Below are 27,568 nucleotides of genomic sequence, written 5' to 3' on the forward strand. Positions count from 1 at the left end.
TATACACACAAACAATGGTGCTAGAAAATTTATGAACCCCCAAGCTTTACACGTCTAGATTTTGTAATTAAATAACATTTAAAAATGTAATTTAGGCTTCTTTATATTAAAATTTCCAAAATGATGCACTTTACTCAGCGAAGCCTAATCTCTACAATATGACTTTAAAGCTCTACATCCTCTGGTTTTTAAGGTTTATTGATAAGTATTTTCTTTAGAACCACTATAGTTTTATTCCTTAGCAATTAAATAAGGAATTCCTAATCAATCAAAATTTGCACTGTCTGGAAATAACTTAAAATTTCTCCCCCTGAAGGGAAGAAATTCGAGCGATCAGATGCCATGACCTACATTTAGCAGAGACATCAGAGATCACTTCCCCTGAGCTACGCAAGGGATGCTGGGAGGCACACGGCGACTGCAGCTAGCTGCTGGCTCGAACAAAATAAGCCAAGATGGAAGAAACAGCTTATTTCTTTCTAAATCGGTTTCTCATATTTTGTAAAAGTTAGCGAGAAGTGGAGATCTCTAAATTTAAAAACTGTTTTTGTAATCATATAACACCTCTGACCTGATTTACAAGTCATCTTATGGATGCTAGCGTGCACACCCTGGGAACGCACATCAAGCAAATGGGTCAGGTCACAGATGATCTCAAAACCTTACGCATGCGCATACGTGCTTCCTCCTGCAGTTCATCTTCATGAAAATTCAGTAAGGTATGTCTTCTATAATACATTCCAAGTCTAAGGTAGAACTCTACCAGTGTATACTAAAGTATATCTAAAAAAAAAGGAAGAGTAAAGTAGAGCCACTTAGGTGCCTGGTCTTGAGAACCAGGGATGGTAGGTTGAAAAGCTTTTTTATCCCATGGGAACTCTCCCTACCCACCTAAGCGGCTGAAGAAAATGGAAAGCATGTATGTAAGTGATATTCACACAATCTGGGTAGTAAACAACATATACAAGACATATGGTTACTACATAATATTATAGGAGTTAGCTTCTAAAACCTAAATATTCATACAGGAGAAGATTGTAGTATATGTTTATCTAGTATGAAGACTTGTTGTAAAATTAAATTATAGCTAATAGGCTAAGCTATAAATATGGTTATTTTATAGCTAGATGAACTACCGTTATTTTAGCCGTTAATTAACCAACCGTACCTTGCTAGCCAACAAGGTTAAACAAAGCCGGTAACTAGCGTATAAAGTACAATAGCGTAGTTTAACCCTACAATAACGGTATTAACAAATACATGTAATAACAAAAGAATATTTATTATGAAATTCCCCCCGCCCCCAAGATAAATATGTTGTCTTCATTAATACGTCCTGGAATTTTGCAACACATTACAAAAATAAACCAAAATTATAATACTTAGCTTTTGGCAGAAACTAAATTTAGTCAATTTCGTGAAATTAGAAAGGCCGTATAGCTTTAATAAAATAAAAAATACAAGTCGAAACAATGGTGTGCATAAGTATACTCACTCTTTAGTGTAAGAGCTAAATTACCAATTTTAAAGACAATTTTCTTGAGATAGTAAGGGGATGGATACATGAAGCACTGTTTCTTTCTCTTTTTGCTCTGTATGCACCACTCTGCATTTAATCATTAGTGATCGATCTCTGCTCCCCTCCACAGCATGTCTTTTTCCTGGTTCTCTCCCTCAGCCCCAACCAGTCCCAGCAGAGGACTGCCCCTCCCTGAGCCTGGTTCTGCTGGAGGTTTCTTCCTGTTAAAAGGGAGTTTTTCCTTCCCACTGTTGCCAAGTGCTTGCTCACAGGGGGTCGTTTTGACCGTTGGGGTTTTACATAATTATTGTATGGCCTTGCCTTACAATATAAAGCGCCTTGGGGCAACTGTTTGTTGTGATTTGGCGCTATATAAAAAAGATTGATTGATTGATTGATTGATGAACATTTGATCAGACTTCATTTATCAATCTTGAGGAAATACAAAATGGTACGATACTGTACAGTAAATCTGCAGTTCTCAAGAACGGAATGATTGAGTAAATGACATCCAAGACATAATCAGTGAGTTGGAAATGTTAATGTATCCATCTCCTGACTTGTCTGAAAAAAAACTGGTGGGAAAAGTGATGACTAACTTGTGATACACTAAAGGCTGCACTTATTCATTTTTTGACATTTTTAATTTACATCATATTTTAGAGATTAGGTTTCACTGTGAGTTTAAAGGTCATGATTTTCAAAATTTTAGTATAAAGAAACATGAATGTTGGGGAGGTGATGGTCTAACGGTTAAGTGTTGGGCTTGAGACCAGAGGATCCTCTGTTCAAATCCCATCCTGGGCAAGGCCGTTAATCCCCTAGTTGCTCCCGGGGTGTAGCGAGTACCTTGTATGGCAGCACCCTCACATCGGGTGAATGTGAGGCATTATAGTAAAGTGTTTTGAGCATCTGATGCAGATGGAAAAGCGCTATATAAATGCAATCCATTTATTTAACATTTAATGTTTTTTTTTTATTTGATGTCATAAAATTCAGGTGTATAATGGCACGAGGGTTCACAAACGTTCCAACACTAATATGCACAAGCACGTGCACACTCAATGCCCTAAATGACATTTTACACATTTATAGAGTAGCCAACAAAGATTTAATGTTACAATGGCAATAGCATCCTGTGAAGAGAATGAAGCAATACTCCCTCTCTGCTCTGAGCTTTTCTGTCCCTTATACGTTGTTGTTCTGGCCACATCTGTGTGTGTGCATTTGAATCCTGCCCTGTAAACCTGTTGTCGCCCCTCTTTTTGTTGTAAACAGACAGCAATATGCACTACTCACCTCATAGCTGCTGATCCCCCCCCCCCCCTCAAGATGACAGACGATAGTAACTTTCCAGAAATATGTCCAATAATAACTTTTTGAAGCTAAAAAAACCTCTTACCAAAGCATGGGCTCCATCTACTGGAACCCGCATTTCTGACTTTGCCACCCAGACAGCTGTTAGAACTGTTAGAAGGCTCCAACTGCCGTTCATTCTGCTCCACGCGGGGGAGAGAGGGGGAGGTGTGACCGAGAAGAGAAACGTAGTGGTGATTCTGGTACTGCAGGTCTAGTGGCAGACAAAAATCACTTATAGCACCTTTAAATATTTTTGTGTGACATGTCAAGTTTTGTTGTCCCACAACCGTTTGTGATCATCTAGGTAACCTTTGCATCAGTGGCCTTGGTCAGGTACGAGAGATAGAAATTTGCTTTTAACCATGTGTGTGGAGCACTAAATGTGTGGCGTATCGCCCCTGTTATGCAAATAAAAAAATAAAATAAAATTACAAAACATATAAAAGAGGTCATTAATTCATTCCTATGATGTAGCAGTTTTTTTAAAGAGGTAATCAAATAGAGATATTAGCAAATATATTTGTAAATTACAATTTGTACAACATGCAGAATATTTCTAGACCATGTCCCACATAGATATAATGTTTGACAAAAATAAATGTAACACAAAATCAACGTGATCCAGCAAAATCAGTCTGATTCAGAAGGAAAATCTTCATAAATCTGAATTCATCAGTTTGTAAAAGTATTTTTTTATTATTATTATTGTAAACTCAGTAATACTTTATCAGTGTCCAAACACAAAGTTTTCAAAAAAAAAAAATATATATATATATTTTTGTACCTCTCTCTTGTCATAGTTTTTCCAGGTCTGTCCAGAGGGAAAAACCACCGTGTGGCCGCCTCCTCCGACACTGCTGTCCGAGCGGGCGCAGCTCGCTGTTCGAGTCTTACAGCTACTGTGACGCTGCGTCCAAGTGTTGAAGGATTCAAAGTTCAATGTTTTGTTCTCAAATGCCCCTTCAACACTGCAAAACATCCCGCCGTACTTCATCCTCGGCCGGGGCGAGTCAGACCCTAGTTTGGACAGCAAGGAGGCAGAGTCCTCCTCCTGAGAGATCCTCCTTTCCGACATGGTCCAGTGAAAGTGACAGGTCCATCAGCCCAGGACCTATAAATCAGGAGGAGGAGGAGGAGTTTGAAGAGTTTGAGGAGGAGAAACAAATGGAGGTCACAGAGAAGCAAAGAACTGTTACCTCCATCAGACAGAAGAAGAATGGCTGCAGGTTCAATTCCTTGTGTGATGGGTGTGTCCCCAGGGGCATAATTCAAGTAGCAGGAATGTGGTAACATTGTACACAATCGCATTTTCAAAGCATTTAAGGAGAAAAATTAATTTGTAAAGATTACACATTTTGTCACTGCTATTATTTATTTGTATATTTTGCAGACACGTGACTCCACAGCACACCATAAAAACAGCCTTAGTTTACCTGAGGCAGAAATAAAAATGTAACCATGAGTTACTGTGTGCGTACCAGGTACAATTATTTCTTCCGTTTGATTACTTTGTGGCTGCATGATAAGCGATTGAAAATAACAGCCTGTGTGAGAGATCCGAGTTGGTGTTTATGTGCGTAATAAAACATAAATATATCTAGTGAGCATGGAACAGATTTTGTTAGGTCTAAGTGGAAGGGGCGTGAACAGTGGTGGGCACAGTTCCACTAATCTGCTAAATGCTAATTAGCAAAGCTAACTTTTTTGTTAGCTGATAAGCTTTTCAGCTAACTTTGAAAACCTTCAGCGGCCCAATTAACTTCCGCTAAATGTAGTTGCAATACCTTTTAGACCACTAACATTTTTGCAGGCATAGTGAATAAAGGTTAACAGCTAAAAACATTTGTAGAGCCTGAAATCATACATTTTAGTGCCTGCCTGTTACATTACAGACTATGAGAGGTAGAGCTCAATCCTCTGACAGCAAGCAGAGCTTGCTACCAGAGAGAAAGGAAGAGGGGGAGGGACAAAAAAAAAAAAAAGACCATTTATTATTTTCACACCATACAGACATATTACAGGAGTCATGCACAGCAAGACAGTTCTGACTTATGGTTAAAATTTTAAACAAACTAATTCCAGACAGGTTATTGAAATTAACGTAATCTCTGTCATTTTACAAAGTGAAAATATCAGCTATATGTTTTAGTTTTAAAGTAATGCACCAATTTTGAAGGTTTTAGCATTTTACAGGCACACATGCGGAAAAGTATTATGGGAAAATTAGTTTCCGGTCATCAGTCTGTATATGTAAAAAAAAAAAAAAAAAAAACACAAGTTACTGTAACGTGTGTTGGTTTTTGCAAATAAATCTGTATTTGTAAATATGTATTTTTTTTTCATTTGTAAAAACCTGAAAATTCTGTTTAAGTGATTCAGCACTTTTAGCAAATGTGTGGTAATAAAGTGCCATCCAGTAGATGGCAGTGTGAATTTTCCCATAATGCTTTCCGGCATGTGTGTCTGTAAAACGCTAAAACCTTCAAAATTAGTGTATTACTTTAAAACTAAAACATATAGCCGATATGTTCACTTTGTAAAACAACAGAGGTGATGTTAATTTCAATAACTTGTCCGGAATTAGTTTGTTTAAAATTTTAACCATAAGTCAAAACTGTCTTGCTGTGCATGACTCCTGTGACACATCTGCAAGTCTGTATGGCTGTGAAAATAAATGTTTGTTTGTTTTTTGCTGCCCTTCCCATCTCTGTGATCACTATGGATGGGTATTGATAAGATTTTACTGAAAGATACCATTATCAATTCCACTTATTGATCCGTTTCCTTATCAATCAATGCATCCTGTGAATTTTCTGTGTACTACAAGTAGATTTTACTGGTTTTCTATGTCAACAACACTTTATTGAGTCTTAAAGCAAATAAATATGAAATTGGTCACTGGATCCTTGATCTCTGGACATAAATAGAAATACACAAAATCTGTAGTTTTTGTCAAAAGCATTTCCTTTCAGACATTAATGGCATGATTGTCTCTCCATACATCTGAACTGAGCTCAGCCGGCTGCTGGAGTCTGCAGCCATACAGTCTTGGGCTGCTGCACATCAGCGCAGGATGTCTCATTTTGGGAGGAAAAAAAACATTTTGATCAATTGTAGTTTATTGTTTGTATTACATTTGGAAAGAGGTGTCATTTGATTTAAATGGTGATTCGCTTTGAAGTTATAAATTCCAAGCTGACTCAACTCAGCAGAGAGTGGCGCAGTGTTTGGAGCAACAGAACGGAGGACGACTCTCGTTTCTTTCTCACAACAAGACAAGAGTCCCAGTTAGTCACTTTAATCCGCACAAAAGTGACTCAGGATTGACATATTTTAACGGTTCTGAGAGGGGTTAAGAAGCGGAGTTGCCGCTTCTGAAGAGGAGCGAAACAATGAACCAACGAAGCAGCAGATCAAAGCACTGCTTCATTGGTTCAAGGTTCAAAGCATAGCCGCGCTGCAGAAACAGTTGATTAGAGACCTGCTGTAGGGTCTGTAATCAACGTAGAGAAATGATCATTTTCCCGACAAACACCCTCAAACCAACGGGCGCTCTGAAGGACCGATAAGGGAATCGTTAAGCAAAAAGGCTACTGATGTCGGTGGAGTAAATCATTTCTTAACGATACCCAAAAAGAACCGGTTCCCGATACCCATCCTTAGTGATCACCAGGTCTCTTTTACTGACAGAAGGCTGATCTGAGACAGAAGCACTGGCTTACTGTTGTGTCAGTAGCTGCCAGTGTACTAGAGTCAATACTAAAAGTTGTTGGTTTAGCTTTTAGCTGTAACTTCCGCCAAATTTTGTTTTAGGGGTTTATCGGTTTATCTTTAGAAAAGTTAACTTTTCAGTTAGCAGATTAACGGTTATCGAAGGTAACTTTTTGGTTAGCTGTGCCCACCACTGGGTGTGAACACCTTCACAAATGCACCTTGGAAGTTGGGTCCTGCTGATCTTTTATGGGTCCACTTTTTTAGATTAGATAGAACTTTACTGATCTCTTGGGAAGTCTCCCTCAGGGAAACTGAGGTTTCAGCAGCATTGTATAGCAGCACACAGGGTAAGAAGCACACAGAGTATCAAAAGTGAAAGTAAAAAACAATTTGCAAATATAAACAGATAAATATAAATACCACAAATACTGCTCACTGCTGGTTTACTGGCTACTGTTGTTCCTCTCCTTCCTGTCCTCTGTCTTCTTCTTAGGCCCCATAAAAAACAGTTTATCATCCCCACCCGCATGGAATTTTTTTTTTATTTTGGTGAATTTCATCAATGGTGGTAGCTGATGCAAGAACTGGCACAACTGCTAAGTACGAGTATGCTTTGGCCAAAGACAGCCATTGATAACCACAGTCAGTTGCTCCGTCTCACTCACACACACACAATAGGTATGTTTATCATGCTACTGGCGTGCAGCACAGTGGCTGCATTCAACATGGAAACAAATTTTTTTAAAATATCTGATATTTGCAGTTCCTCACTTGGTATGCAGGTGCTCTATGTGTCATTTTTCAGGTTTGAAATGACTTATGTCCCCGTTTCTACGAATACGGAAAAAAAAAAATTCTTTAAAAATCTGCCCTCACACATTACTTTTTCTGATGTCAAGGATGATAAACTTTTTTTTTTTTTTTTTTTAATAAATGGGGCCTTACTCCTCCTCCCCCTGAGTGAGGAGGTGTACAGTCTGATGGCCTGAGGGACGAAGGAGTTTTCAGTCGGTTGGTCCTGCACTTGGGAAGGAGCAGTCTGTGGCAGAAGAGGCTCCTCTGGTTGCTGGTGACGGTGTGCAGAGGGTGACTGGCATCGTGTCACTGAATTCAACATACAATTTGCATGTTGCTGTTTTTAGTTGTCATAAATCTCTTCATAAAACTTTTTTTTTTTTTTTGCTGAGGTTTAACCTGTGTTTTTCTCGCTTAATAAGTCGGATCCCGTGGAGACCCAAAACTGTATGAAGTTCCCCATGACCAGATCTATTGTAGTTCCAAAGATTACATCTTCACTGGCTGAATAATTTGTGTAAGAGACAAAACATCAAGTGACATCTTCGTTTGAGTGAGCTTCAGAGATTCAACTACAATGAACACAAAGACAGGTGGGGCGGAGCCAGCGCAAATGAGGCGGAGCCTGCAGAGCTTTTCGTTAACAGGTTGACATTTTAGACAGAACTGTAACGCGTGCACACACACAAAGAACAGTGCTCGCCACTCGTCACAGCATCTCTGAAGCCAATTTAAATGGATCCAGATCTCCTCGTCTGTCACTTTGTGTCACTGCAGTCAGCAGAGCGTAATGAGACTTCGTATAACAAACCAGGGCCACACCGCTGTGCCAACGTGCTTCGACTCTCACGTTTATTAAAGCCACTGAAAATTCTTAACACTAACAACTGGTTAACACAAATTCTGTCGTGTTAACCATCAGTAAAAATTCAATATGTGTTCAAAAATGTTTTAATGTGTTAAATATACACCAAAAATTTCATGGGTTTCTATAAAATGTATGTTAAAGACTATGCAGCACGCACGCATGCTGACATACATGTCAGTGGAACATGATGTGTAATGATGGTTAACCTCTCCCATCACATGACATCTCGTTTGTTTCGTTCTGAAGCTTCCCTGACAGCGTGGCCTGACACTAGCGTAAGCTGTGTCTCCGTGTAACTCACCAGCTGCCGTTAGGACCAGAGGATGAAGGCCAAAGAGAAGAACAGAAATAGAAACAGAAACTGAAAGAGAGACAGAGTCACAAAGTAAGTGGACGTCCCGACTGCGGATACTGTTAAACCTGATCACCATGGTGATGGAGGAAACATCACTCCGAACCTTTTCCTCCAGCTCTTTGATCTGTCGCTTCTGTGCTTCGATAAATTCTTCCAGCTCCTTGTTTCTCTGGAAAACACAAAACAAACAAAGAAAATAAAGATAAAAATAATAAATGGAACACTGTTTGTGGTGATGATTCTAAATACTGGCTACAGGTGCAGTCATTTTTGTGAGAAAACAGAAACAACTTGAAGAAATGAAAACATTAGGGCAAAAAACCCATGCAAGATCAGAACTAGTGATATAATTTAATTATGCATTTATTGTTTTTCAGACACTGTGTCCATCATCACGTTTACTAAGCCCCACCTTTCGTAACACATTAGGGGCGTGGCCGCTTTGCGCGACAGCTTCTGTGTTGTTGGCTTGTGTTTTGTCATTACAGTCAGCCAGAGGCTCTGAAGGCCCGTCCTTTTTTGAGCCTTTTATTACTAATATCTCACATTTAGAAAGCTGAGATTTTTCTGAACTTTTTGATATGCAACACATGGGCAGTATACTAAAAGAAAGGACCTTAAAAGGGGAATTTCATAAGGTCTGGTAAAATTGAGAAAATACCTTGAGGGTTGTAAGGGTTAAATTTACACTATGTTTGTAATGTGCAGCTGCTTTTTCCATCAGTTAAACATGTTTTATATTCACTCATCTTGATGATTCCATGGCTCATAGTAACAGCACAAATTTTCACTTACAATTTAGTTCATATGTAATGTTATCAGGATGTACGTACCGTTACTGTGTACAGCTAATGACTGAATGCAACTTTTCAAATTACTGGCAGAAAAATGACTAGTAATTTTACATAGCATGTAAATTATGAAACAAACATTCCTAGTGTGTAAATTCATTAAGTCAGTATGGGTTTTGCACATTTTTGTTCGTCTCAGAGTTAAAACTAAAAGCCTTATGAATAGAACCAATGGTGATTATTAAATATAAGTTTCAAGACGATATTTGAGCCATTAAACAAAAATCTATGTCAGTTCCACTCATGACCACATGATGGCAGTAAAAATGCCTCCACTATGGTGTGGATGGAGACATTTTTGAACACAGTGTGGATACAAACCGGTTTCACCCGTCACTGGTGGCTTCAGAATGAGTCTTATGGGTGCATAGTCACAGAGGGAGGTTTATTAACATTTTGGCATTCTTAGAATGTCAGTATGCAGTGACCTTTTAGGTCAACCTGAGGACAGAGGGCTCACCTGTTGTGTGAGCTGCAGAATTTCCATTCTCTCTCTGAGAATCTGGACATCTCGCTCTCTCAGCTCACACATTACTGTTCTTCTCCATTGGTCCATTGCTTTCCTAAGCTCCTCCCTCTCTTCGTCTGTCAGCATCTCTGACAGGTGTCCCTGCTCCAATTTTAATCCCTCATCCTGTTGAAGAGCATTAAACAACATGGCCTCCAGTTCCAGGATCCTCTGGAACAGATGGAAATAGTTTTTAAAGATAATGTGACACAAATGTCCCAGCTGTGGTCAGAAGAATACATCCACCTAGCAAGCACATGAACGCCACGTCAATGCTACTGTGTGTGTTCATCTTCTCGCACTGACCTTATGAGCTTGGTCCATAGACTGTTTCCTGTAGTCAAGCTCTTCATCTAGGTAACCCTTCTGTTTACTGAAAAGATCCTGGAAGAGGACAACAACTCAAATGGTCAGAGGTCAGTGTGGCACCATAAGGTTCTCCCAGAAGATTAAGGTCTCTACTCAAAATGAAAACTTTCTTAATCACGATCTGATCAACTGCTGCGCATCCGGAAAGCGTTCACAGCGCTTTACTTTTTCCACATTTTTATGTTACAGCCTTATTCCAATATGGATGAAATTAATTTTTTTTTCCCTCAAAATTTTACACACAGTACCCCTTAATGACAATGTAAAAAAAGTTAGAGATTTTTGCAAATTTATTTTAAAAAAAAATTTTAAAAAGTAAGAAATCACATGCACGTAAGTATTCACAGTCTTTGCCATGAAGGTCAAAACTGAGCTCAGGTGCATCCTGTTTCCACTGATCATCCTTGAGATGTTTCTACAGCTTAATTGGAGTCCACCTGGGGTAAACTGAATTGATTGGACATGATTTGGAAAGATGCACACCTGTCTACATATACAATGACCTGACAAGACCTTCACTTTTAAAAGCACAACTGTGCATCAGACACATGTTTCTCTTGTAATGTCAAAATAGTCACTGACCTTTTCACTCTCAATGTCGAGCATCTTCTGCTCCAGTGAAGACTTCATCATTTCAATGGACTCCAACCACTGAAAGACAGCATTGGAGGGGGAAGAAGACATTCAGCGTTGCTGCCACAAAGTAAAAGTCAGTCCCAGCATCTCGGACTGACCAAGACCATGATGGGTTTGATGAACCAAAAACACATTGTTGTAATACACAGAAAGTTAACCTTTTCAGCCAGCGTGAGCACTGTCCTGGCATGGATCACCACCACTTGTTCCTCATTGGATAGATTCTGCAGGAATACATCGACATGCTTAACAACACGTCATCAACATATTCTGAGCAGCCTGTTTAGTGTCAGCTTAAGGTTCAACTTAAATCGACTAAATAACCACAAAACACCAGACCAAGTAGAATGACATCATATTGTGCAACATTAATTGACCACATATTCACAAATGTTATAGAACACTGAGCGATCTGCTAGTAAGTGACACCAGTGATCACTTGCCAGTGTTTTTAAATTTACAATATTAATAATAGAAAAGCCAAGGATACAAACAACTCAAAATGTGTACATCTGGAAACAGAGCAACCGATCAAAGCATTTAGGAATGATTTACGGGCACAAAACTGTAACTGGAATAAAATAGATAAGGACAATGATGTGAACACAATATACAAAACATTCTTAAAAACATTTAAGTCAGGGAAGGACAAATATATATATCTTGTAAAAAGAAGAAAAAAAACAAGAAATTGGGGGGAGGCCATGAATAAATAAGGGGCTACAATTTATATACATAGATACATACACACACACACGTGTATATATATATATATATATATATATATATATTGCATTTTGTATCACCACTTATACAGCTTCATGATGAAGTGGTGTAGAGGAGGGTTAGCTACAATTTGCCAGAAGGTACATCTAATATGTAAGCCTAGATTTGATGTTTTGGTGAAAGAAAATCCTTTCTCTGTCAGACTTCTCAAGCTTTTTATTAAAAAAAAAAAAAAAAAAAAAAGAATATTTCTACTGAGTACTTTTCTCCCTTCAATACTGTTTGGGATTTCCTTGATAACATCAATCAGTGCAATCAATCAATCGGTTAATAAACAGGCAGTAAGTCCCTTCGTCTGTTCCCTTGTTTGCACTCGGGGTCGCCACAGCAAATCCAAGGTGGATCTGCATGTTGAATTGGCACAGGTTTTACGCCGGATGCCCTTCCTGACGCAACTCCACATTACATGGAGAAATGTGGCAGGGGTGGGATTTGAACCCGGAGCCTTCTGCACTGAAACCAAGCGCATTAACCACTTGGCCCCCCACCCCTACTATTTAATAAACAGGCAGTAATTTGTACAAATCTGTGAATATAAATAAACATGTGTGCATATCACCTGCGGTGTACCTCAGGGATCAGTTTTATTTCCAAACTGTTGTTTTTGATATAAGTTGAGTGTCCAGAAGTTTAAAATTTATTCCGGTTACTGATGACACTAACATTTTTTGCTTTGCTGAAAATTTACAGCTGCTTTGGAAAGAAATCGCAACAAAAATGAATTTAATCGAACAAACTATCTGAAGGTTAAGTTTAACATGCCACAAACCAGGTTCAGTTTAGGTTCTACTAATAATCTTGCCTTCAAGTGCAGACGTCAGGTGCTATGAAGTACTAGCAGTGAAGCAAATTTCATCCATCACAAACTCGTGGCATTTTAAAATTTCCACGTAACAGTTTGATCACACATTTTTTGTTTTTGGTTATGGATGACATTTTCATGTGTCCGGATGCAGGTTTCGTTGTCTTAACAACATACACGTATGAAGTAAATTCAACATACACTTACGGCGTTATCTCCCAGAATGTCCAACTTCTTCATCAGCTCACTGATCACAATGTCCTGCAGGGGAAAAAAAAAAGAGGTTAAATTACTGTTTATAATGTCAAGTAACAATTTAGGATGAGTTAAGTTCTTTCGCTAATCAATTTTTGCTTTTTTCCAATATGGGTCTAAATGTTGATTTGGCAAGTTTATCGCTAGATGCCCTTCCTGTCGCAACTCCACATAATGTGAACAGGCAGGGCTGGTCTGGAACCAACAACCTTCTGCTTTGGAATCAAGTTCACTGACCACTTGCTCACCATGCTGCTTAAGTCATTTAATTTCATTGAGGGCAGTCACTGGACTACAAGCAATGCACCACCTCCTTACTGACTTCACACTCACCTGTCTCTCATTTGTTGGTGGGGGAAGACCACAACGGGTCTACATTTCTATAGACATCTAACTGTTTTGTCGGCATCAGAAATATAATCTAATTTTTACAACCAATCTGCACATGCAGCTGAGACCGTGATTATGTCAAACCCAGGAAGTCAACAAATGACACTGGGAATAACAGAAAATATTTTGGCTGCCTTCAAACATCCTCAGTTTCAGTGAGTGCACTTCTCATCTTGTACTGTATGGTTTGGCAACACCACTGCAACAGATTGCAAACATCTGCATTATGTGATGCAGGCATTCCAGAAGATCACAGCCATAAGTGGAGAATCATCAGTACAACCACTGACTTACTAAGGCAGTCAGTGTATCTGGAATTCTGATCTGCACCTTACTGTTGTCTATTCAACTGTACCATCATGTTTCCTGGAGGGCAGTAAGGTGTCCTAGTGTTTAGTACTGTTCTCTCACAATGAGCAGGTTCCAGGTTGTCTTCCTACCTGGTCCTTTCTGTGTGGAGTTTGCATGTTCTCCCTGTGTTTGTGTGGGTTCCCTCCATGTAGTCCGGCTTTCTGTCTGTCTATATATGGCTCTTTGATAGACTGGTGGTCTGTCCGCGGTGAACCCCAGCCTGTCCCACAATGACCGCTATGATTGGCTTCACTCCCCCCACCGCACCCCCATAACCGTTCAATCCCCAGCCCGACCGGACAATCATTATGGACCCTTGGGCAAGGTCCTTAATTCCCAGTTGTTCCCGGTGTGTAGTGAGCACCTTGCACGGCAGCATCCTGACATCGGTGTGTGAGTGTGTTTGTGTGAATAGGTGAATGTGAGGCATAATTGTAAAGTGAGCGTCTGATGCCTGATGATTCCTTCCCACTGTCACCAAGTGCTTGCTCACAGGGGGTCGTTTTGACCGTTGGGGTTTTTACATAATTATTGTATGGCCTTGCCTTACAATATAAAGCGCCTTGGGGCAACTGTTTGTTGTGATTTGGCACTATATAAATAAAACTGATTGAATTGATTGATTGATGCAGATGGAAAAGCGCTACATAAATAGATGCAGTCCATTTATTCCCATCCAGTAGATGGCAGTTTTCTATTCATTTTGATGGGGGGAGATTGAAAGAGACTCATTTTTCCCATAATGCCTTTTGGCGCGTCTTTTAACGCTCAAACCTTCAGAATTACTTTAAAAGATATGTGCGATGTTTTCACTTTGTAAAACTGACAGAGTTGACGTTAATGTCGATAAACTGTCCAGAATTAGTTTTGTTTATAAATGAAACCATGAGTGAAAATTGCTTTGCGTTTTGTTGCATGTGGAAAGTAAATGATACTTTTTTTTTTGCAAGAGCAGCTGGCAGCCGGCCCGCCCCCTTCTGCTGGGCAACGGACAGGAACTAACATGTATGATTTTAGAGTTTACAAATGTATTTGACCGTTAAGCTTTATTTGCTATGCCAGCAAAAAAAAAAAATGTTACACTAAAAGTTAGTGGAACTAAACTGAGCAGAAGCTAATTGGTCTGCTGATGGTTTTCAAAATTAGCTGAAAAGCTAATCCGCTAATAAAAAGGTTAGCTTTGCTAATTAGCGGAACTGTGCCACTACCGCGCGCACGCACACACACACACACAAATCATTAGAAGTTCTCGGTTGCATGGACCTCCTTTAACACAAACATGAAATGACAGTTCGTGGGGGCGGGGGGGGGAAGCAATGACTGAACACAAACTATTCTGATGACATGTTTTAAACAAGCACTTCCAAAATCTTCTCCCTCCACTGGCTCTGTGTGCGTTTGATGTCCTGCTTGGATAGAACAGCTGCTCTGACTGTCCACAATGCTTCTGCATTTCAACAGGAGAAGTTTCAATGGTTTTGTATCTCAAACCTCACTGGAGCACACAGGTCATCCTCACAAAGAGGCACATCTTCCCACTCACAGTGACTCCCTCTGCTTCACAGTAGATCTGAAGAGGACTCAGGCCTTCTGGGAAATGGATTTGGTGAAAGTTCATGCCAGGTGATCGTCGTTCCCGCTCCTGAACAGAAAACAAAGCTGTCACAGTAACTAGGTCAGAAATTCCGACTTTGCATCATCATTCACGCGCTGGAGAAGTTTTACCTCCAACTCTAAGATTCGAAACTCCAGCAACTCATTTTGGTCTTTGACATCTTGGATGTCATTTTTCAGCCTCAGCTCTTCAACTTCCATCTGCTTCAGCTGCAAAAACATTAAAAGAAAAATGAGTCTCCTACACTGCTCATTTGATATCTATAGCATCTTCTCAAATAGTTCAGTGCAACTTGAAGTTTGCATTTCTAAGCCTTAAGATAATGATGTTAAAGATGAAAGAATTCACTGAAGAGGAATAGTGTATCACATAGAAAGTTCTCCACGCCATTATTGTTTCCTGATTTGTTAAGACTCAAACATCAACTCACATTTAAAAATAATTAGATGTCTTTGATCTGACCTGGAACAGAAACTTTACATTTGGGGTGGAGATCTATGGTCAAATTACTCCACTTTGAGTCCGTGTGTGAAGTGATTCCAACAGAAAGACCTTCACCTTCTCCACCAGCTCCTGGTTCCTTTGATACAAGGCCTGCTTCTCCTCCACCCACATCATGTCCTGAAACACATATTTGCCAGGTTACCACATGTGCACAACCAAAATATTGGTACTTAACATTATGCCTGTTAGGTTTTTAAACGGTCAAATTGTTTTGGTTGCCCTGGTTTTCCATGGTCCCTGAACTCTTCATTGACTCAGTTACTGAGCAACTGTGCCTTTTCAATTAGGATGTCTTCACGCAAGGTGATCCACACCGTGTCCAAGCACATCTGACCGCTGAAGTCCAGTTTGTTTGACAAGTGAGAATGCTCCATGTTATGCCTACTTAACCATGTCTGGGTCAAAAAGTAGAGGTGGTCCTAAGCATGGTTCAGTTGGACTTGGGTGCGGTGTGCATCACTGTGATCACCAGCAGTGATGGACCAAGGAACTCAGACGTAACATCTCTGACATGACCATTCAATTTAATAATGACAACTAATATCATTACTACTTGGATAATAGTACGTCCATTGGGCTGTTTTCAGGGTAGCCACAGCAAACCCAAAGTGGAGCTGCGTGTTAATTTGGCAGAAGTTTTACGCTGGATGCAGTTCCTGACTCAACTCCATATTACATGGAGAAATGTGGGAGGGGCGGAGTTTGATGTGGAAACCTTCCACATTGCAACCAAGTGCACGAACCACTTGGCTAATACAGTCTTCAATTCATTCAACAACATTTAGGTTCAAAACTGGTCTTGATTTTCACCTTATTGATGAAAGATCCGCAAGCAAAACTACAAGAATACAAGGGCAGAGGTACAAAGTGAGATAACTTGGTGAGCAGATAACACATTGTGAGAGGTTACAAGCAATTTTATTGCAGAAGTGTAGAGACGTGAACCTGAAAACCAGTGAAGAAGAAGTAAAGCTACACAGAGAGAACACAGAAGAGATTTCAGAGCACAAGCACAGGAGACAATCTAACATGGAGAATATTACAACAGATTGCAAAGAGAAACATGTAGGAAAATCACTAGAGAACAATGTAAAATGTAAAAAAAAAAAAAAAAAACAAATATCCCAGAGAATCTAACCCACAAAATGTGACCCAAGACAGTGCACTCCTGTGCCAGAACATTTCTGACACCTTTTACTTTCTGTAAAAAGATCCATAGAAATTATCTGAGGTTATAGTAATCTAGTGTGAATACATTTATTTATATAAGTATGGAGGCACACAAAGAAAACACACTGTGCAACTTTGGATCACCTGCTTTGACGTCCAAGGCTCTACATGCAGATAAAAAATAAAATTCAAAATCAGATGGATGGGACACGTTTGTTTTGCGTCTGTGTTAGAGATGTTCAGACCACCTGCTCTGCACATGGACCACACACCGCTGCACAGAGAGCATACAGCTAATTAAAAAGTAAAAATAAGGTGAAGCCATAACAGAGTGTCAGTTGATCTGGGCTTCTGCCCCTGTCCACTGCCCGTTAATTTGAAATTTGATATGAGGCAGATTTGAGGCCAAGTGTGACACAACTGGCAGGAGGATCAGCATCTTCTAATCTAAGACTATGATCCTGTGATGGAAAAGGGTGGATTGTCCCCTCCAGGTCAAGGGAGGGTTACTGCCCCAAGTGGAGGGGTTTAAGTATCTTGGGGTCTTGCTCGCAAGAAGGAATAAGGTGGATTGCGAGATCGCTAGAGGGATTGGGACTCCATCTGTAGTCCTGCAGATGCAGTACAGAGGCATCACAATGAACAAAGAGCTGAACCAGAGAGCAAAGCTCTTGATTTAACAGTTGATTTATGTGGCAATGCTCATCGATGGTCATGAACTTTGGGTAAGGACCAAAAGAACAAGGTTGCATACACAAGAGGCAGAAATGAGGTTCGTAGGTTGGCTATCTGGGCTTACACTCAGGGACAGGATGAGAAGCTCAAATATCAGAGAGGCTGTTTCGCTGCATAGCGTCAAGTGAATGAGAGTCTATTAATTCCCTCCGGACAGGACACCAGTCAATCGCAGGTTACTTTCCACCCAAAGCCGGTACCCATTCATAGCTAGGTGGACTGAGACCATGCAAAATACATGTCTTGTCCAAGGATACAGGCAGCTAGTATGAGCAGGATTCAAATCGAGGTCTACAGATTTGCAGACCAGCTCTTCATCCACTCTGTTACCTGCTCTGCCAGTATCGTGCTTATGAAAGCAGACTAAGAAGTTGTTTTAAACCAACATGACTGTTTTAATGCTGTTGAAGGTTTGTGTTACCAGTCCTTGTTGTTTCAGCGCTGACTCCAGGTCTGCAATCCTCCTTTGGTATCGACTAATTTCAGCAAGCAGCTGCTCTCTGGTCTGCACACAAAACACAGAAAAAGTAAAAATTATGCTCCCCTGCAGGGAATAGCACCATCAACACGATGATGCCTTGCTCTCTGGCTGCATCACCTTGATCTCCTTTTCTGCGTCGAAGTTTCCTCCTGCCGTCTCCGTCAGTAGAGCGTATGCTCGCTGTAGTGCCTGATACTCCTGAGTCAGCTGTCTGTAACGAAGTTCCGTCTCCTCACAGACACCTGCCTGCAAAAAAAAAACATGACTTGACACTCAAACAGCACTCAGCTGTTAGTTAAAAGAGTCTAGTCATCAAGTGCCAGATGTGGATTGGTGTTACTCCAAATAATACAATCCCAATTCAGAAAAAACTGGGACAAAATGGGAATCGCATATTTAAAGAAAAAAAAAAACAAATAAATAAAGCAATGACTTTCATTTATTTTGACTTTTGTTTGTCCCTTCCAATATTTCTTTAAGGAACATTGTTTTTAAGTATTTAAATGATTTTCTCGTATTTGTTGACAACCTGCAGATACTCTGCCCATCTTTGCTCCTGAAATACTCAGGCTTTATGGATACTACTTTTGGGCCAAATCATCCCAAATTTGAATATGTTGCAGGCCTGAAATACAGGGAAAAAAAACAAGCATTATGGATACATAATGTGTGCAATTAGATAGAAGTTAAAGCAAATGCAAAAGTCACTGCAGGTTTTTAACAATTGTTTTATTACGAAATTTTCTATATTTCCACTTCTATATATTGTTCCAAATTTTTCTGATTTGGAGTCGAAGAATGATCTAAGAGTTTTAAAAAGCAACAGTGGACAGACGTCTTCACAGTCAGTCATGACAGCAAACAGTTAAAAATAAACTGGAACAAACAATATGAACATCTGATCCAAAGGAGATTCTGAAAATTCTTTTTATGTTTAAACATGAATAAGCAGAGGTATTGATTTATGATACCAAACAAAAGTATTTTCTGTTTCAGCAACAAGAACAAGAAAACTCAATCAGCCGTGGGGGGGGGGGGGACAAAAGCCGTCAGATTCACAGTACCTCATCAGGTTCTGTGTCTGGAGTTCTGTCTGTGTGGAAAGACAACGATGACCCGTCTGAGTCCATTGATGCATCTTCATCATAACCATAAAAGGTCTCAATGACCTGCAAACCCACACCCACACAAATTAAAATCACACTTCTGAACTACGACTTCAGTTCATTCCAATCTGGACTGCTTCATTCTGACGGTCAGACTCACCCTGCAGGTTCGGAACGTACGCTTTCTTCTGATGGAGTCCTGTCGTCTGTATCTCAGTAACATATCTCTTTCCTGGAGATCATAAATCACACTGAATCCTGAAGCCCTTCACACATCATTAAAAACATTTTCTTAAACTACTAAAAACAGCCCCAGACTTCTGAGGAACATCCAGTCAGAGGATTCTGGTTCAGAAGACAGCAGCTGCACCCTCACTGAACACAAACAGGTGATATCAACCAATAATAACACTTTATTACCCTCCCTGAGTTTGCTCATAAAAAACTATGATGGTGTTTTAGGGCCACATTGAGTTTTTTTTAAGACTTTTTTTTAAAGATAATATTACCAACAAAAAAAAAACACCTCGTAATAAAAAACTCATAATATTACCAGAATAAGGTCGTAATTTTATGAGAAAAAATTTGTAATATTATGAGAATAAGGTCATAATATTACAACTTTTTCCTCACAAAATTATGAGTTTGTTCTCGAAGTCCTAAAAAAAAAAAAAAAAGTCAATGTGGCCCTAAAACGCCATCATAAAAAAACAAATAAACAAACTTACGATAATATTCTTTACGTAACCGGCCGTCTCCAGAGCCTGGATGGGGGGAGGAAAAATAAAATCTCGTGACTGATCCATACAGAATGTGTCCAAAAATATGAAAACTTCATGACATGCAAACAAGGACTGTGCGGTCCACAAATATTTGGACACAAGCTGTGGATGCTGTGATGTTTGTCTAAATCAATGTGATCATTTTTTCTGTGTTTTAATAATATTTTCTTTCTCCTGTCACATTATTAAACGATAGACTGCATTTCCACAGCGTGTTTCCATCTGATGCAGACGCTTTACAAAGACACTTCACATTGTGAAATAGAGACTGTGTGGAACTGCGGTCCCTGCAGTGCTGAAGAGGAGACATTAACATACAGGTACTGATTAAAAGGTGTTTGTAGTGTTCATTTGACAAGAAAATCTATATAAAACTCCACTTTTGATGAAAAACGCTCTATTTGAACAGTTGTAGCAGTGATCTGTGTGTGCTGCACGTGCATAGTTATCACAACAGTCAGCTGCCATGTTTATGGTCCTCTTACCTTTGACAAGTCATCTATGATGTGCTGCTGCTCCAGAACCTGAAGACGGAGAAACTCCATCTCCCTTGCATCCTGGCTGTAACCATGGTAACTACTAGAATGACTGCGGTCCAGATCGTTTAGTGAGCTCGGTCTTCTCTGTGGATGACAGAAATCACTGTTGGCGTAATGGAAGCCTGAAGGACTGTTGTTTGCATTTCTATTTAAAGGATTGATTTCATTGGTTCTGAGTGACAGGTGGGCCGGACATCACTTCCTGGAAAGATTCTTCATTAATTCAGGCAGTCCTGAGTTCCTTTTGATTCAAAAAGCTAAGGCTACAATTAGACACCAGTTTTGTACAACTCTGATGGATCAATATAAAGTTTATGCTGAGAACAGTTTTACATCATAATTGATAACCTTTCTTCTGAACAGAAATTTGTAAAAAATCAAATCAATTTTATTTATACAGCGCCAAATCACAACAAACAGTTGCCCCAAGGTGCTTTATATTGTAAGGCAAGGCCATACAATAATTACGGAAAAACCCCAACGGTCAAAACGACCCCCTGTGAGCAAGCACTTGGCTACAGTGGGAAGGAAAAACTCCCTTTTAACAGTAAGAAACCTCCAGCAGAACCAGGCTCAGGGAGGGGCAGTCTTCTGTTGGGACTGGTTGGGGCTGAGGGAGAGAACCAGGAAAAAGACATGCTGTGGAGGGGAGCAGAGATCAATCACTAATGATTAAATGCAGAGTGGTGCACACAGAGCAAAAAGAATTTCTTCTTTCTTCTCTCTGGCTAAGATTTTAACTTCCTTTTAACTTCCTTGGAAGTTAAAATCTTAGCCAGGGAGAAGAAATGGTTTGAGAGAGGTGTCAAGGAAGCATTCTTTGTAAAACAGTTGAAACCCAGCCTTAACCGCGGAGCGGGTCTCAGACACGCTTTGTCCCCTGTTTACAATGTGGTACTCAGGTCAAAGCAGTTTCAGTCTTTTGTTCATGGTAATGAGTCATTCACGTCATCAGGAGAGAGTCCTCAAGGGAGCCATCAGGGGAGGCTTCCATCCTGTCATTAGGAGAGTGCTAACTAGAGCACAATAGGTGCTAATTAGAGCTACTGTTTAGTCACTAGCCTATAGCAGTCAGCCTCTCAGTAGGTGGGGTCTGGTTAGGTTAAAAAACTCCAGCTTTTGTTGGCTTCTGGTTTATTCTTCTCTACAAGAGTCAAGACAGAAGTCAGACTACCAGAGCATGAATTTTAGCTGAGGAAGCTTCTGTGATTTGAAGCGAAACGTCCTCACGTCAAGCAACCCAGTCCAGTCGAAGATTCAAGCTTCTCTACTATGGAAACCACCTGGACAACTGAGAGCCTACACAGAAACATTGCTGAATCTGAATTTGAGCTCAGATTTCCTCAATCACATCAGGTTTTTTTGCAATTTGCATGTACCGTATTGATGGATTATGCAAAAGTTGCTCATTCACTCACAGGTTTGACACCACTAATTATGCACAAAAGCAGCTTGAAAAGCAGTTTTTAAAACAGGTTTGCAAAATGTGAACAAAGAGCTGTAATATCGTTTACGGCGCTGAAGAGGTGTGCAAGGCTGCAGCTTTTGCTTCAATGCTTGATATGAGAAATATGATTTCATATCTCAAAAATGTGATGTGATTAGAAAAAAAAAAAACTAACACCAGGTTTGGATTCAGCACCCACAAATTACCCAAAATCCATTGTAAAAACTCCATGCAAGAAAAATCGTGATGACCAGTGTCATGTCAATTACAGTGAAAAAGAAAAAAAAAAATCCACAACAACATGGGACATCATTGTAAAAAGAGAAGAATGAATCTATTCAAGCTACTTTATTTTTGGTAGGTACAGTAGAACTTTTAACAGCCTCCACTAGAGTTATTCATAAAGGTGTGGGTGAAGCTGTGGACCAGTAACACTATCTGTAAGCATTTAAGACAATGCAGGTACTGACACCAGCTTGGGTCTGCAAGCATGCACACTGATGCACCACACTACAAATCTGCCCTGGATCTTCACTGCCAATCATCCGGCGGACTGCCACTGCATTCCTACTTCTCTAAAGCAGCCATCTATCTATCACACCCAGATGATAAGTTGAACTTTTCCTGTTGTGAGTGCCCCCAACAGTGATGTTCCTGCATGCCGGAACATGTCAAGGGAAGCTTGCCACATGCGCCAAAATGCCATGATGCCATGATGATGTTCCCTCGCCTTGAAAATGAACCTCATCATCTGAGCCTCAATAAATAACATTTTTGCCACAAAGTCATTCCAGCAGGACCCTTAACCACCCCTGAGTAAGACTCTTAGTGTTCCTCAGTAACACAAAATCATTCGAGCAGTTTCCTAAGGATCCTCTGAAGAGACCTGGTACAGTCACTCGCCCAGTTCCGGATCATTGCCGGTTTCAGATCACTGCTGTAGTATTTGCGCCGCTGTTTCTCGTAATCAGACTGAATAAGCTAATACTTGGTATCAGTGGAAAGATTGATGTTTTGTCTACAAACGACCACAAGCTCGACTGGATCCAGCCATCCTTGTGATCAGCAGAGGAATCAAAATATCCGGTGTCGGTGGTGTGCTCGCTTTTTCTCACTCACTCATTCCTGCCAGTTTGAAAGTAATGATCTCTAAAACGTAGCAAAGGTGAGTTAGCCATTCTGTGTTTTTGGTTCTAGAGTGGGAAAATACTTACTTGGGTAGAAAATCTCAGTGTTATGTCTTGCTGTTTAATTGCTGCATGCATTTATCTCCGACGCGAAAATGTACCAGTTGTGGATCACTGCAGTAGCAGCCTTGTGTCTGTAGTTGTGAGTCATGTGTACTTTGGGGGTCATCTCAACATCATGAATGGGCATGAATGTGGGGGCTTTTACTTTTTAATTCGGGAGAAATCTCACCTCCACACTTAATTTTTTGCTCGTAAAAACGTATAACGGCGCCTTTCAAAACTAAGTAAATTCTCATTTAATAAGTATAATTTATATCATTTTGTGTTCAAAACACATTCTTGGGCACAGTGTGTATCATTCTGCATTAGAAGGGCTCCAGCCAGATGCCAGGAATGACCCCAAAGTGACACAGAGTGTCGTGATCCAGAACCGGGCAAAGTGATCCATTTCCAGAAAATATGTGCACCACACAATGTGGCTTCACATTTTAAGTAGAAGGGCTACTCCACCCAGACTTTTTCAGCGAGATAACATCCAAATACCCAATACAACAATACCCAATAAAGGACATTCAGTTGCATTACGGCTCCGTATAGCGGGACTTTAAAAAAGGTGATCCGGAACTGGGCAACCGTCTGTACCAAAAACATCCAGTCGTCACTTTAAGTCACTGGTTACTGTCAAAGTCTTGTAACCACAAACCAAGACAGGTAGCACCAGGACCCCAAAGACTTAGACCTTCGTTCTCCTGCAAAGATTGCCAAATGCCTCTATCTATACTAAAGGCCACTCTGAAAGGTGCAGTTTTATCACACAGCACAATGCCACAGATGTCACAAGATTTGAGGGAGCGTGCAATTGGCATGCTGACAGCAGGAATGTCAACCAGAGCTGTTGCTCGTGTATTGAATGTTCATTTCTCTACCACAAGCCGTCTCCAAAGGCATTTCAGAGAATTTGGCAGTACATCCAACCAGCCTCACAACCGCAGACCACGTGTAACCACACCAGCCCAGGACCTCCACATCCAGCATGTTCACCTCCAAGATCATCTGAGACCAGCCACTCGGACAGCTGCTGAAACAATCGGTTTGCATAACCAAAGAATTTCTGCACAAACTGTCAGAAACCATCTCAGGGAAGCTCATCTGCATGCTCGTAGTCCTCATTGGGATCTCGGCCTGACTCCAGTTCGTCGTTGTAACTGACTTGAGTGGGCAAATGCTCACATTGACTGGCGTTTGGCACGTTGGAGAGGTGTTCTCTTCACAGATGAATCCCGATTCACACTGTTCAGGGTGTGGCATCGTGTGGGTGAGTGGTTTTCTGATGTCAATGTTGTGGATCAATCGGTCGGGTTATGGTATGGGCAGGCGTCTGTTATGGACGAAGAACACAGGTGCATTTTATTGATGGCATTCTGAATGCACAGAGATACCGTGACGAGATCCTGAGGCCCATTGTTGTGCCATACATCCAAGAACATCACCTCATGTTGCAGCAGGATAATGCACGACACCATGTTGCAAGGATCTGTACACAATTCTTGGAAGCTGAAAATGTCCCAGTTCTTGCATGGCCGGCATACTCACCGGACATGTCACCCATTGAGCATGTTTGGGATGCTCTGGACCAGCGTATACGACAGCGTGTACCAGTTCCTGCCAATATCCAGCAACTTCACACAACCATTGAAGAGGAGTGGACCAACATTCCACAGGCCACAATTGACAACCTGATTAACTCTATGTGAAGGAGATGTGTTGCAGTGCATGAGGCAAATGGTGTTCACACCAGATACTGACTGGTATCCCCCCCCCCCCCAATAAAACAAAACTGCACCTTTCAGAGTGGCCTTTTATTGTGGGCAGTCTAAGGCACACCTGTGCCCTAATCAGCATCTTGATATGGCACACCTGTGAGGTGGGATGGATTATCTCAGCAAAGGAGAAGTGCTCACTATCACAGATTTAGACTGGTTTGTGAACAATATTTGAGGGAAATGGTGATATTGTGTATGTGGAAAAAGTTTTAGATCTTTGAGTTCATCTCATACAAAATGGGAGCAAAACCAAAAGTGTTGCGTTTATATTTTTGTTGAGTGTATAAGGCCTTCTAAAGCTGGGCAGACACTGTACGAGGTCTGTTAGAAAACTATCAGAAAAAAAGCACGTCCGTGTTGGAAACCATTCAGAAGATTCAGACAGCTTTCGGTAGCTTTTCAGTCGAGTGAGTATCCGAGAAATTGTGTAACAGCTGGGCATGTCACAACTTGTCCTGTGAGACTTCCAACACGGACGTGCTTTTTGTTGTGCGCCAAGAACGGCTTCATCCCGACGCGCGAATTCCTCCGCATGTCTTTCATTACAAAATCTCCTGTAACAGTGGAATGTGCCGCAAAAGTGCTGATGTCCACCTCTTCCACAATTTCTCTGGTAGTCAGACGACGTCCCGGCTCAACACAGCATTCACTTTGGAAATGATCTGGTCGTTTCAGCCTGTTGATGGCCGCTCAGAGCGTGGCGCGCCCTGCGCCACTGTGGGCCATCTTTAAACCGGTTGTAATGATCTTTGATCTGTGCGACGCCCAGAGTATCTTCACCGAAAGCCGCCTGAATCTTCCGAATGGTTTCCACCTGGCTGTCTCTCACCGTTTCTGGAAAAATTTGATTCAGCGCTGTTCCAATCGCTCTGCCATTTTCCTGACAATGAAAATCCGACATGGGGGGAGGACCAGTGCTCACTCAAAGCCTGCCCACAGGCGAATGACACAACCGACAGGTGTGAAAAAACTCACGCATGCGCAGAAAGGTTCAAGCTTGGCTGATGCAAGCGCACGATTCAAATCCATATAGTTTTTTAAAAAAAATAAAAAGGTCGGATAGTTTTCTAACAGACCTCGTACGACATTTTCAATCATTGTACTCAGCTCCAGCTCAAACTGCACGATAAAACCGCACTGTGTAAAAGTTCCGAGCGCACGATTTATGTTCTCACACTATACGGCCTGATGCGATCTGACTACTCACATTGTACGTTCAAAAACCACAAGTCGGACTCCTGTTTCCGGAAGTAAAACATAAACAGAAGCTCCGTTCTTATTTTTACAAAAACTCTCGATGGGAGACATCAAAGTAAAAAAAAAAAAAAAAAACACACACACACAATACAAGACTTGACATGAGTTGAATAAGGGGGGAAAAGAAACAGAAGCTGCTCTCCCAAAGAGATGATCACTGTTTATGCTCTCTCCGGTGTTTGCACATGCACAGTGCAAAAGGTTGGGGTATATCAGCTTGTAGACAGTGCTGCTTCAACAGCGCAATACCCTTACGAGGACCGACCAAAATATCAAACAGGTTTGATTTTCATCCGAACATACGATTGCCGATCAGGAGGTGGTCGTGTGAGGTTAAACGCAGCTCGTTACTACACGTATACTACACGATGCAGGGCGCATGATCAAGGTGAAACTTGGCGCGATCCAAAAAATGTATGCACAAGTGAAAAATCGGTCATCATACTGTATGTGAGGAGAAGAAGATGGCCTATCCTGATCTTTGTCCTTTGCCCACCTGGGTCAATGACCCAGACTTCAGCTGGACGTTGATTTACAACTGATGTTAACTTCTGATGCAGCTCCCTGTTTGCAGGATGAACAGTAGATGAAAAAACCATAACCAACTCCCAAAGAATAATAATCCCAACACCTGCTGGTAAGCACCAGGTACTGTACTACTGGTTGATCTTTCTTCTGGTGATGACAATTTGATTGAGCAATCTGGTGTAAAACAGTTTATAACATGTCAGGATGATATGGAAATGTTATTATACATTGATGCCATTGTAACCATGGAAACATAATGCTGTAATGGCATGAACAGGAGTTACCAAAGTTACCATCTCCAAGTTCTCCTGGGTGATGAAGCGCAGTTTGTTGTCAAGACGGCGCAGCGTGAGAGCCAGCTCTTCGTTCTTCCGACTCAGTCGTTTGTTCTTATCCAGAAGAGGAAGGAATTGACTCTCAGCCTCCCTCAGCCTCTTCAGCTGAAACACAAAACAGTAATTATTATTACACAATAACATGATTTCAGCGGGTGCTATGGCTGATTATCAGCCCCCATCTTTGAAGCAGCATGACAGTTACCAGTTCGTTGCGTTCCTCGGACAGCAGAGCATTGCGATCCTCCAGTTTCCTGATAACGGCGCTGAGCTCAGCGATTTTTAGCTGAAACCTTCGGGTGTCCCTGTCCTCCTGACACTGCGCGCGCGCGCACACACACACACACACACACACACGCACAGTGTCCATCATTTAAGAAACACTTTACGATCACTGTGGGGTTAGTTTGCATTAAAGCTCCAATCTGGGTCAATCTGAAGAAAGGAAACGTTGACTGACCTCAACTTTGTGGATGATGCTGTGATCTTTGTGGAATC

General features: G+C 40.9%; 1 protein-coding gene across 5 annotated transcripts in view; it reads right to left on the reverse strand.

The window, feature by feature from the left end:
• Nucleotides 1-3,566: 3,566 nt before the first annotated feature.
• Nucleotides 3,567-27,568, reverse strand: part of jakmip3 (Janus kinase and microtubule interacting protein 3) — a 32,255-nt gene continuing 8,253 nt past the window's right edge. For 3 of the 5 annotated variants that reach the window (XM_034193206.1, XM_034193203.1, XM_034193207.1), the window contains 19 exons: nucleotides 27,276-27,389; nucleotides 27,020-27,175; nucleotides 20,437-20,574; nucleotides 19,898-19,933; nucleotides 19,330-19,401; nucleotides 19,128-19,232; nucleotides 18,181-18,309; nucleotides 18,004-18,087; nucleotides 15,732-15,794; nucleotides 15,284-15,382; nucleotides 15,102-15,200; nucleotides 12,764-12,823; nucleotides 11,133-11,198; nucleotides 10,921-10,989; nucleotides 10,276-10,353; nucleotides 9,922-10,140; nucleotides 8,714-8,779; nucleotides 8,557-8,616; nucleotides 3,567-3,989 (listed from right to left, as the gene is read on the reverse strand). In XM_034193206.1, coding sequence (XP_034049097.1) covers nucleotides 8,566-8,616; nucleotides 8,714-8,779; nucleotides 9,922-10,140; nucleotides 10,276-10,353; nucleotides 10,921-10,989; nucleotides 11,133-11,198; nucleotides 12,764-12,823; nucleotides 15,102-15,200; nucleotides 15,284-15,382; nucleotides 15,732-15,794; nucleotides 18,004-18,087; nucleotides 18,181-18,309; nucleotides 19,128-19,232; nucleotides 19,330-19,401; nucleotides 19,898-19,933; nucleotides 20,437-20,574; nucleotides 27,020-27,175; nucleotides 27,276-27,389 — 1,704 coding nt within the window. In that variant the 3' untranslated portion in view covers nucleotides 3,567-3,989; nucleotides 8,557-8,565. The remainder of the gene's footprint in view (nucleotides 3,990-8,556; nucleotides 8,617-8,713; nucleotides 8,780-9,921; nucleotides 10,141-10,275; nucleotides 10,354-10,920; nucleotides 10,990-11,132; nucleotides 11,199-12,763; nucleotides 12,824-15,101; nucleotides 15,201-15,283; nucleotides 15,383-15,731; nucleotides 15,795-18,003; nucleotides 18,088-18,180; nucleotides 18,310-19,127; nucleotides 19,233-19,329; nucleotides 19,402-19,897; nucleotides 19,934-20,436; nucleotides 20,575-27,019; nucleotides 27,176-27,275; nucleotides 27,390-27,568) is intronic. The other 2 variants (XM_034193205.1, XM_034193204.1) reach the window with 2 other exon arrangements.

Source organism: Thalassophryne amazonica, chromosome 18, assembly GCF_902500255.1.
Source record: "Thalassophryne amazonica chromosome 18, fThaAma1.1, whole genome shotgun sequence".
Lineage (NCBI taxonomy): Eukaryota > Metazoa > Chordata > Actinopteri > Batrachoidiformes > Batrachoididae > Thalassophryne > Thalassophryne amazonica.